The sequence below is a fragment of the Ursus arctos genome, unplaced genomic scaffold (genome assembly GCF_023065955.2).
Source record: "Ursus arctos isolate Adak ecotype North America unplaced genomic scaffold, UrsArc2.0 scaffold_14, whole genome shotgun sequence".
Lineage (NCBI taxonomy): Eukaryota > Metazoa > Chordata > Mammalia > Carnivora > Ursidae > Ursus > Ursus arctos.
Genome location: NW_026622808.1, coordinates 65,209,667 through 65,221,820, shown reverse-complemented (window position 1 = coordinate 65,221,820; position 12,154 = coordinate 65,209,667). Strand labels below are relative to the sequence as shown.

The 12,154-nt window shown below is 43.2% G+C and overlaps 1 protein-coding gene across 7 annotated transcripts in view; it reads left to right on the top strand.

Annotated features, from left to right (window-relative positions):
- VGLL4 (vestigial like family member 4) overlaps positions 1 to 12,154 on the top strand; it is a 153,661-nt gene that overhangs the window by 100,996 nt on the left and 40,511 nt on the right. For 5 of the 7 annotated variants that reach the window (XM_026501379.4, XM_044385073.3, XM_044385074.3 and 2 more), the window contains one exon: positions 10,784 to 10,973. In XM_026501379.4, coding sequence (XP_026357164.1) covers positions 10,784 to 10,973 — 190 coding nt within the window. Of the gene's footprint in view, positions 1 to 5,710; positions 6,979 to 10,783; positions 10,974 to 12,154 lie in introns of those variants that run through there. The other 2 variants (XM_057311941.1, XM_026501380.4) reach the window with 2 other exon arrangements.

Sequence of the window (12,154 nt, the reverse complement as noted above, 5' to 3'; positions counted from 1 at the left end):
ATTATTTTAAGTGGTATACAACTTCTTAATTAAATGAATAGGACATATGGATGTGAATATAATAATTTTTAATTGACTTCAAAATACCTTCAGCTAGTGCTTTCTGGTATTCAGATTAACCTTTCTATTCAATTTATTTAAAGTATTTTATTGTCTATTCAGAATGGAGATTGAGAATTCTAGACATTTTACTGTTCCCCTGGGGTTATTTTTGACCCTTTCTGTTCTAGTCCCTATAGAATTACAGATGTTTAAAACCATTAAGGATCGTAGACGTCTTCCACCCCGATGCACAGCTGTCCGAGGACTGTCTCGGAACAGGTGCCCTCAGTCCTGCAGGACTGCCATCTGGGAGAGCCCCCCACCTGCTCTGCAGGGGCTCTGTCCTTCACCTGTGCGTCTCAGAGAGCACCCTGTTCATTTGTGCTGAAGCTGTACACTTCCTGGAGCCCAGCCAAGATGCCCACTCTCTGTCAGTGCTGACCCATTGGTCTCCTCTCCTCTGCAGCTTCTAATCCCAAAGCAGCATCCATGCATCTTGACCAGTCCCTCCATGTTAGGTGAGCTGGAATAGACGAGGTGGCTGAAGCTGTTTGGTTCCAAACTGAAGAGCTTTCTCCTTTGAGCCAGACCTAAGTTTCAGACCTGTCCTCACCACCCTTCTTCGCTCTCTAGTCTTTCCTCCTTGTGTTCTTCGGCCCTGGCGCCATAACAAAGCACCCCAGACTGAAGCCTTAACAAATGTTTGTTGTGTCACAGTTCTGGAGGCTGCAAGTCTGAGGTCAGGATGTCGGCAGGGCTGGTTTCTTCTGGGGCTTCTGTCCTTGACTTGCAGATGGCCGTCTTCATGTTAATGTGGTCTTCGTTCTGTGTGTGTCTGCTCCTGATCTCTTCTTAGAAGGGCACCAACTTACCTAATGACCTCATTTAACCCTAATTATTTCTGTAGAGACCCTGTTTCCAAATACAGTCACATTCTGAGGTACTGGGGTTAGGACTGGAAAATTTTGGGGGGACATAACTCAGCCTATAACACTGCTCTTCCGGACTTCCCGCCTGCTCTCTCCTCTTTCCTCCTCTTCACCTGTCTTCCTACCACCACCACCACTACTACTACTTCTTCTTCTTCTTCTTCCTTCTTCCTTCTTTCTTCTTCATTTTATTTATTTGAGAGAGAGAGCGAGCGAGCTAGACAGCACAAGCAGGGGGAGTGGCAGGCAGAGGGAGATGAGGGAGATCCAGGCTCCCCACTGAGCAGGGAGCCTGATGCAGGGTTTGATCCAGGACCTGAGATCATGACCTGACCCAAAGGCAGAAGCTTAGCTAACTGAGCTACCCAGGCACCTACCACTTCTTTTCCTTAACCTGTAAAGCATCCTGCACAGCTAAAAAGAATATGAAAATGGAGGGATCTGAATGCCATGTTTCTCCTTCCAGCTCTTCTCTGGATCAGCTTTGTGACCTTGAGCAGTTCATTTAATTCTTGAAACACTAGTCTCCTTAGCTACAATTCAGGAATCATTTTTCCCTTCTTGCATTATAGGACTATAGTAAGAAAAAAGCAGAGTAACAGATCCTATTTTTAAATGCTTTAAAAATAAAATATACTGACATAAGATACAGGAAAGCTCAAAGTGTAACGTTTACAGGATTATTTGGATTACTTGAAATTCTGATTACAATGCATGTGTCAACTCCACGTTTTATTGTGTTTTGTTATCCTTAATTATATTTTTAGCAGACAGCAATATACCGTAAGCGTTTTTTCTTCTTCTTCTTTTTTCCTGAACAATCCCCTTGTTGCTCTAAGAAGACCAGAGCTGCTCAAATCCTGCTCAGCTGGGGGTCTGCCTCCCCCGCCTGGCTGACTGCACAAGAGTGACCTTTCACTGAGGGTTGGCCTCCAGATGTGAGACTGGACTCTGCAAGTCTCCAGCTGTGGCTCTGGGCTCCCGAGAGCAGTGGTGGGAAAGGGGTGGGGGCGAGGGGGCGCGGTCACTGAGTTGTAGAATGGCTTGTAATCCCTGCTCTGCTGGCAGACACTACGTCACGTCTTTTATCTCTGCTGGCTCGCCCCGGTTTCATCATGTTGCCTAACAGCCCTCCTTACAAAATGAAAAAAGGGAACCAGAATGGGGATAGCCACCAGTTGAACTGTGTGAAGGAGGTTGACTTCACTGTCTTCTCTCCAGCTGCTAGTCCCTGAGACAAAGAAGTATTATTTGAAAGAAAATGAATAAGCCCCGGGCTGCTGCCCTGCACGGTCTTGAGTGTGAGAGGAGAGTGCAGTTGTTTTATCTGGGTGACTCTCGCCAGTAGGGTGATGTCAGTCTGGTCGCCCTGGGCTGTGGTCAGACAGGAGACGTTTCCACGTAGCCCAGAGGCTTGTGGGTAGTGGGGGGAACTAAGCTGTGGTTTTACTTTGATTTAGGTTCAAACATGATAAAAGGGCTGGGGAGGGGAGTAGAACATAAAATCTTAAACACAGCAATGATTTAAATTGTGGAAGAAAGCTTTTGAGCAAGGAAGGCAATATAGATTTTTGTGAAAAATCTACCCGTAAAAGTTACAGCAAGGTATTTTTTTTTGTTTTTCCTACAGACGTACCTTCCCCTTCTTCATAAACACAAAGACACTGTCATTTCAGCCTTGTGGTGTTTGACTAATCTTCAAAAAATGACAATAAATGCCATGATTCTGGTTAATTCCTCACGAGGCATGCCACAGTCTTGAATGCAGTCACAGATCTTGTATGGCACTTGGCCCACAGAGTTGGTGAAGAGGTGCTGTGACCAGGAGCTGAGCGACTGGGTTCTAAAGCCACCTCTGCTTTTCCCTGGAATCCCTTCCTGTCTCTGAACCAAATTAGTTGCTTCAGCTCCATGTTGAAGGCCTGTGGGCTTCATCGTTCAGATGTATAAAAGTCGAATCCGCCTTTTGTGGACCAAATTATATTTATTTTCACCTTCAGTTTACTAACTACAACTTTCTAATGGTATTTGAGTGAGTGAGTGAAGCTCGAACACTGAGAATTAGAAGTGTCCTTTATTTTTAATTACATCTCCCTCCAGGACGAGGTAACTTAAGAATACTTAGTGGGATCAGTTTTTTTCTCCTATTGTGTAAAGTGTGCCCTATAAAGCTGTAGTATTTCTTGGTCAGCGATTAAAGTATAACTTAACTTTGGGGGGCGCCTGGGTGGCTCAGCCGTTAAGCATCTGCCTTCGGCTCAGGGTGTGATCCTGGCGTTCTGGGATCAAGCCCCACATCGGGCTCCCCCCCCGCCCCCCCGCGGGGGCCTGCTTCTTCCTCTCCCACTCCCCCTGCTTGTGTTCCCTTTCTCGCTGGCTGTCTCTCTCTCTCTCTCTGTGTCAAATAAATAAATAAAATCTTTAAAAAAAAAAAGGTATAACTTAACTTTGGAAGGTGTACATTACATAGAATGGAGATATTTAGAGCTGAAGTTAGGCCATCGAGGTGATGTAATCAAATCACTTAATTTTACAAATGAAGAAGCAGAGGTTAACAAGACAAGTACTGTTTTGAAGGCCCTCCAGTTGGGTTCTGTAGTGTATCCAGTCTAAGATGCACCATTATCTTGTGTCCCACTAAGAAGGAAACGGTCTCGCTTATTAAAATATGCCAATTGATTATAAGACAAACTTCAAGCCTAGCTCTATTAAAATGTAAGAAGTTAAGGAGTCTTAGAATCTTTGCAGGATTCTGAACCTAGGCCACATCTTTCTGGGTCTTGTCTCCGTGGCTTGCTTTTCTCCTGCTTTATTCTGACTTGAAAGCAGAATTTTCTTGTAATATTTCACCAGAATCATTATATGGCACGTCATAAAGCTAAGCAATTTTTTTATTTCTCTGTTAAACTTTTTTTAAAAAAATTGAAATTAATATATGCTGATTCTTGTGAAATCTTGGGCCAAAAATCTTTGCTCATCTTCGGCTGGAAGACATATTTAAGAATATTTTTGATCCCTGTATTAGAACTGCCACCATGACTAAAAATAGCAGTTATGTAATCTTTGTATCTATTGGGCATTTTTCTTCAGTAACCCATCCCTGGTTAAAAACGCCAAATACATTTTAAAAATTGAAATTCCTTTTTATAATCAGATTTTTTTTTTAAGTTAAATTGACAGTTGTGGCGAGGCCAACTTGAGAAACTTGAAACACCGGGTTACTCAGATCTCCTTTCTCCTGTTTTTCCCGAAAAAGAAAGATAATCCTTTCTCCCTTTTCAATTACCAAACTGTTGTGAAATTTAGAATACACATTAGTTCAGGAGCAAATAGTCTTTACACCTCAAGATAAATTCCTTTTGGTGTGTATTCTTTCCTCCCCTGCTTGTGGTCAGCGTCTGTATAAATTTCATCATTTGTTTCTCCGACAGCACTTCACACAGCCTTCAGCGTGCAACGGGCACGCTCACACACACAGTCCGATTACAAGCTGAGCTGGAGCTTAATAGAACTCTGATGAACCCAAGTATCTCCGTAACCTCAAGCGGTTCCCTGCTTTGCCTTTTCTTAACTTAATAGTAGAAAAAAAAAATCTGACTTTAACATTGTAGAGAGCTATAGCTATCACAAGAAAAGGTTTGCTTTCATTGCAGGGGAAAAATGAATGATGCTTGTTCTTATATGACAGTTCAGTGTGAAAAACCTGAGGTAGGAAAGGAACTAATAATACTGGAGTATTCTGTCATCTACTTATAAATATATTTTTATTTTTTAGGGGTGAGGGTAACAGCTTTATTGAGATATTCACACACCAGTGTAATTCACCCATGTAACGTATACAATCCAGTGGGTTTTAGTATATTCAGAGTTGTGCAACCTTTACCACAATTCATGATAGACCACTTTCATCACCCCCAAAGGAAACCCTGCATTCACTGGTAGTCACTTCCCATTGCTCCCCCTCCCACCCCCCAGCAAGCACTAATCTACTTTCTGTCTCTTCACATTTGGCTGTTCTGGGCATTTCATGTCAGTGGACTCAGACAGTGTGTGGCCCTCTGTGTCTGGGGGGTGGAATTCACTTTGCATACTGTTTTCTAGGTTCATCCATGAATCAGTACTTCATTGCTTTTTACGGCTGAGTAGTGTTCCATCATATGGATAGATTTGCATGTTCTCTGTACCCATTCATCAGCTGCTTGGCGTTTGGGTTTTTGTCTATTATGAATAATGCTGCTATGAACATTCATGTATAAGTTTTTATGTGAATATGTGTTTTAATTTCTCCTGGTTATATACCTCGGCATGGAATTGCTGGCTCATGTTGTAACTCTATGTTTAACCACTCGAGGAACTGCCCAGAGCTGTTTTCCATAGCACCTGCACCATTTTGCATTTGCACCAGCAATGCACGAGGGCTCCAAATTCCCTACATCTTTGTCAACACTTGTCACTTTCTGTCTTTTGATGATAGCCCACTAGTGTGTGTAAAGTGGTTATCTCATTGTGGTTTTGATTTATGTTTTCCTGATTGCTAATGATGTTAGACATCTTTATATGTGCTTATTGGCTGTTTGCATATCTTTGAGAAATGAGTATATAGATCTTTTCCTGTTTTTAAATTGAGTTCTGTTTATTATTGGGTTTTGAGAGTTCTTTATATATTCTTTTTTTTTTTTTTTAAAGATTTTATTTATTTATGTGACAGAGAGACAGCCAGCGAGAGAGGGAACACAGCAGGGTAGTGGGAGAGGAAGAAGCAGGCTCCCAGCGGAGGAGCCTGATGTGGGACTCAATCCTGGAACGCCGGGATCACGCCCTGAGCCGAAGGCAGACGCTTAACGACTGTGCTACCCAGGCGCCCCGAGAGTTCTTTATATATTCTTAAATAGATCTTTTGAAATTCCTTATTTTATAGCATCTTTGATCTTTAACATATCCTGTAACTCCTAACCTGGACACCCCATTGCCCTGCTTCGTAATTCATTCAAGCAGTGTTTACCATCCATCTACTATGTGGAAGATATTGTGCTTTGCATTCTCGAGAATATCAAATGAATTAAATGTCCCCTGCTTCAAGGAGCACAAAACCAAGTAGGAAGGGAAGTATCATAGGGATAAATTTCTATGGGTGTTCAGAAGAAGTGATGACTTTTAGATTGAGGAGTCAAAGAAGACAACCTGGGGGAGGAGGCATTCTAAGTGGCCTTTGACAGATGCATAGGGTTTGATATAAGAAGATGGGAGGAGGAAACTGAGTAAAGGCCTTGGGGTTAAACAGTGAGGTCTCTGTGCAGTGGTGTCCAGTCTGGTTTAATCTCTAGGGCTGACATTTTGAGAGCTTACAAAGGGGGGATACTAGGAACAAAGGCTGGGAATGCCGTGGGGCCACTTGTTGGTTATGAATGCAGAAGCATCCTGGAGGTTATTTCATCATGACTGGCAAGCCCTTGGCTGTTTGGGGTCCTAGTGGGCTGACATGGCCAGAATGCTGCCGTGGAAGACCGAGTTTACAGAAACGTGTAGGATGGTGTGGGGGTGGGGGTGACTGTAAGCATCACTGCCGTGTTTCTGGCTTGGAAACGGGCAAGTGCTTTAGAGGATAAGAAGGCCTGTGGAGAAGAAGCTGCTGTGGAAATTGTTTAATCTCCTGGTTTCCAAGTTTATTTGACCACGGGTTCACTTTCTAGTTTTTTGAACATATGACACCTGAGACACATACTTGACATTTTGCTGCCTTCGTTCAGTGTTACACAAGTAATAATTGCTTAGTAACCCCAAAGATACAGATGTGGTGAAGAGCAGGGCCACATGCACCCCAATGTTCATAGCAGCATTGTCCACAATAGCTAAATCGTGGAAGGAGCCGAGATGCCCTTCAACAGATGACTGGATTAAGAAGTTGCGGTCCATATATACAATGGAATATTACTCAGCTATCAAAAAGAACAATTTCTCAACATTTGCTGCAACATGGACGGCACTGGAGGAGATAATGCTAAGTGAAGTAAGTCAAGCAGAGAAAGACAACTATCATATGATTTCTCTCATCTATGGAACGTAAGAACTAGGAAGATCGGTAGGGGAAGAAAGGGATAAAGAAAGGGGGGGTAATCAGAAGGGGGAATGAAGCATGAGAGACTATGGACTCTGAGAAACAAACTGAGGGCTTCAGAGGGGAGGGGGGTGGGGGAATGGGATAGGCTGGTGATGGGTGGTAAGGAGGGCACGTATTGCATGGTGCACTAGGTGTTATACGCAAGTAATGAATCATGGAACTTTACATCAAAAACCAGGGATGTACTGTATGGTGACTAGCATAATATAATTTAAAATATTATTATGATAAAAAAATAATAATTGCTTAGTAAATGTTGGCTGGTTGGTACTTGATCGATTACGGGGTTGTGGATCACAGCTGGGTCACTGACTCTGAGGGCCGAAGGAAGTGTTAGGTGTTAACTAGTCCAGCCCCTTGTTGTAGGCAGGCCTTAGAGGGGAAGTGTGTGCCCATATTCACCTGGCCGTAAGTAAAGTGACAATGTCCTGCCATGTCTCGGTTCCCAGACTATGTGTTCTCTTCAATTTTTCTAAAATAATTTTAACCTTCTTTTGCCACTTAGACCATAATTAAAGCAAATCCCACTTTATAATACAAGGTGTTGCATGAGGGTCCTTGAGTGGAGGCGCCAAAATGAATGAGGGTCATAACTGAAAAGACCTGTTTCTACACTTGTAACTGAATTTCTTCCCTTCTACCCCTAGTGCCTTGGCTCTGAGCCATGTGTGGGGCTTGCACGTGTGTGTGAGGGGATGTCACTCTGATAGGCAGAGGGCATGGGTTCTTGCTTACAGTAAACTATTGACTGTGAACCTGAGCAGGTCCCTCCATGTCTAGGGGCACAGTTTTCTCTGTCCAGTGAGGGAATCCAAGTGTACAGGGCCCTTTCCAAGATTAACAACATGCATGTCCCCTTGTCTGTAGGGGATTTGGTACAGTTTTGTCACAGCCCCTAGGGGAGAAGAACCACCTGTTGTTCCTCTGTGGGTCGTTTACCTATCAGGTTAGAAATCCCAGTGTTTCCAAAGGATTCTGTGGACTTTCTTCTTTCTATGTCAGACACCAGCGATTTGGTCTTAAAGAGAAGCAGGGCATGCATTTCATGAACTTAAACTGAAAACAAGCACAAACAAGCTTTTATTAAGATGGAAATTGGGGAGTGGAGTGGCAATGTTGTTCTGACTCCAAGAGTTTTGCTTTTCGCTTAGCAGCGTATGCTAGTGTTGTAATGAGTGACTCTTCATTTTTTGGAGTGATGTGAATTTGTTGCTGTGGTGGCAGGTTTCCATGGCAACTGGTGTTGCTACACATCTGGCATCTGATAAAATGGTTCCCAAAGCCCAGGGGTCCACACAGAGCCCAAGTACTCCTCATCTCCGCTGAACCGGCCAAGGATGTGGAGAAACACAGGGCGGAGGGCATGGTGGCTCCGTGCCAGTTTGATGAGGCTTGATTTGCAATTGCTGAGTTCCTGGGGTATCATCAGGGTTCCTCCAAAAGTTAGCCGGGCTACTGACGTTTTACATTGGAAATGCCCTCTCCCCTTTCTGTGGAGGTGAAGGGTATGAGAGAGGGGAGCATATTTGGAAAGAGTATTTTCTGATTTATCACCATATAAATATTAGCATGGCTTTTTATTTGCTTGCTTAAGAAAAAAAAGATTATTTATTTCAGGGGGAATGGGCAGAGGAAAAGAGTCATAAGCAGATTCAGTGCTGAGCACGGAGCCCGACTTGGGGCTCCATCCTGCGACCCTGAGATCACCACCTGAGCCTAAACCAAGAATCGGACACTTAACTGACTGTGCCACCCAGGCGCTCCTGTTTGCTTGCTTTTTTAAACCAAAAATTCATAAATAGGAAGTAGAGGACAGCCAAAATCCTACTGAATGTTTGAGTGTGGCAGGCCAGCATATGGCCTGTTTTTAGGTATTTCATTTAAAATGGAAAGTTCCAGTTTGCTTTGGGGCCAAAATCTCTGAAAGAAATACTGCCTGGAGGTGTATTATGGGGTCACTGTATATTTGCTAGTTTATATCTTGCTGACTAAATTGGCAAAAGTTTTATTTTTCCTGGTAAACATTCAGGAGGCTTTTCCCTCCCTCCTTTCCCTAACAAAATTGTATTTGTCATATGTGTATGAAGCAAACGACTGTTAAAACTGTCCACACATCTGTGATGATATGAAAATTACTGATGGCAAACAAAGATTTCCTTTCTTAGGTACCACAAGGTCTCAGATGAAGTTGACTTTATCCTAATATTTCTCTCAAATTGTGACCAAGTGGAAACAAAATTGGCCATGCCTTAGAGGCCAGTATGAATGAATAATAGCATGACAAAAGGGTTATTATTTGTGAAAAATTTAGGTAACCCCTCCCATATGACTTAGAAAACTAGAAGTTTTCTCTTAAAGTATGTATTACTCTTTTTTATAAATTTTAGAAGGCATAAAACATTTATTATAATAAAGGGTTATGCTTATTTTAATTAATAATGAGGCACAAAGTTATCGCTTAGTACAAAGTCTTTTTAATTACAGGAATGAAAAACTCCGAGATGTTGAATCAGATCACAATGTGAATTCTAATTTGAGTGTTTAACTTTGAAAGTGTTTGAGAATTGGACCTGTGTATTAAGCTCATGACAAAGTATATGCAGAAACTTTGTGCTGATAATAGTCAAAATATATTTAATGTGGGATGCCAGGATGGCTCAATCGGTTAAGCGTCTGCCTTCGGCTCAGGTCCTGATCCCGGAGTTCCAGGGTCGAGCCCCACACTGGGCTCCCTGCTCAGTGGAGAGCCTGTTTTTCCCTCTGCCTGCCATTTCCCCTGCTTGTGTGCACCCCCCCCGAAAAAAAATCTTTAAAAAATCCTTAAAAAAAAAAAAAAAAGGACAACCTTCTTGGGTCCCCTCCCTCCTTGGGAGCTTTGTACTATCACTTTGCTATCGCTCAATAAACCTTGCTTTGCTGCCCACTAAAATATATATTTTTTAGGAAGGAAAGGTTAGCGCCTGAACAGACATACAAAAAAAAATGTATATATATATATATTTAGTGTGCTGTAAGAATGAAATGTTTATTTTTCATTAAACAAGGTGTTTTCATTTCTTTTAACGTTTTGGGCAAATGAATTATTAACCCATAAATTTTCCTCATTCTTAAAAAAAATAACATACCAAAATTGTAATAAAAATGAAACAGGCAAGAAAAGTGAGTTTCTAGTCATGTTCTAATGAAGCCTGTGTTAGGTCATTTCTCTTATAGGTATAGAGTCGAATACCCACACATCAAAAGACCTTTATTGTTTTAAATTAACTTTAGAGATGGTTTGTGGTCAGTACTTTTACCCGTCTGTTACTTTAGTGCAAGGTTTAATTTTAAACTCTACCCTAAAGAGTTGTTGAAGACATGGGAATTATGTGACGTGATGGAGGTGTTAGCAACATGTAAGTGTATCAAATCAGCACCTTGTGCACCTTAACGTTGCACAGTGCGCTCCGTCAGTTAAATCTCAATAAAGCTGGGGGAGGGGAGTGAGTTATTGTGTAGAAAACCACGCTGGTGTAAAATGTCGTGTGCTTGGCAGCTCACCTCACGCTCAGGCCGTGTTCTGAGAATGGCAGGCAGCCCGTCCTGTTGCCAAAACTTTCCACTGGGAGTAGTTTTGCAAGGGGTGGGCAGGGAAGCGGGGCACTGAGGGGGGCGTTTCTCCTCCTTGGTGACGACATCATCTCTCTTTGCGTAGGTGAAGCTGCTCTCAGGGGAGAACCCAGGATGCAGACCCTCCCTGTGGCGTCTGCCCTTACCAGTCACCGCACAGGCCCCCCGCCCATCAGTCCCAGCAAGAGGAAGTTCAGCGTGGAGCAAGGGGACGATGACCTGGACTGTGAAAATGACCATGCTTCTAAGATGAGTCGCATCTTCAACCCCCATCTGTAAGTTCCTTCTTTCTGAAGTGAGGGTGTTCTGGGTTGGTTTCCGTGTGCTCCGTGCTGGGGCCATGTTCTTTGGCAACTTTGTGCCAGCTGTGAAGTGAAAGGATGAACAGTGTTTACCTGCCAGGCGGGGGATTAACCGTTTTTAATAACTTGAGAGATGACATCTTCTTTCCTTCCAACTTACTTGTATGACTGTGTGAGTGTGTGTGTGTGTGTGAGTGAGTGTGTGTGTGTGTGAGTGTGTGTGCGTGTTCCCCATGGATGTTAGCTTTCTCTTCCAGCTTCTGGGGGGTGGTTGTCTGAAGACTGCCTTTTCTTGCCTGTATCACTGATGGTTGTTCGGAGAATCAGTCTTCGGTGAATGTCTTATCAGGAAATGGAAGGAAAGGTTAGTGTCTGAACGGACGTACATAAAATGTTTTGCTTAGGAGTTTAGAGTTGTACGCATTAAGAAATACAGTAGCCTCCCCCCTTATCCGAGGGGTATATGTTCCAAGACTCCCAGTGGATGCCTGATACATGGATAGTACCAAACTCTGTATACGCTGTGTGTTTTCCTAGGCATAGATACCCATGTGAAAGTTTAATTTACAAGTTAGGCACAGTAAGAGATGAACAGCGATAACTAATAGTAAAATAGAACAGTTATAACAGTATACTGTAATAATGGTTATGTGAATGTGGTCTTTCTCGCGGAATCTCTGTTGTGATGGGCCCACCCTTCTTGTGGTGATGTGAGATGATGACATGTCTGCGTGGTGCAGTGAGGTGAGTGACATAGGCGTTGGGACGTAGCATTCAGCTACTGTGACTAGGGAGGATCGTCTGCTTCCAGGCCACAGTTGGTTGTGGAAAGCAAAACTGCAGGAAAGGGGGGAGGGTTGAATTAATTCTCACCTTGTGTATTCATGGTATGAACTCGAGACCTTCCTGAAAGTGGGAAAGATGGCTCTTTGTGTTTATGAGAAGGTGCTGGTCATTTCTGGCGTGCGAGCCTGCTGGAGCTGTTAGAGAGCCCGTCTTGGAGCTAATCCTCCCTGTGCCACCGGCATTCTCTACGATCATGACATGAGTTGCTCCAACACTCTGGGCCTCAGTTTCCTTACTTGTGAAACAGAGGGGTTGAAATGCAAGTTTTCTGCATCTGTCCAAGGTTACCACGTTTACATTAGGAAAAG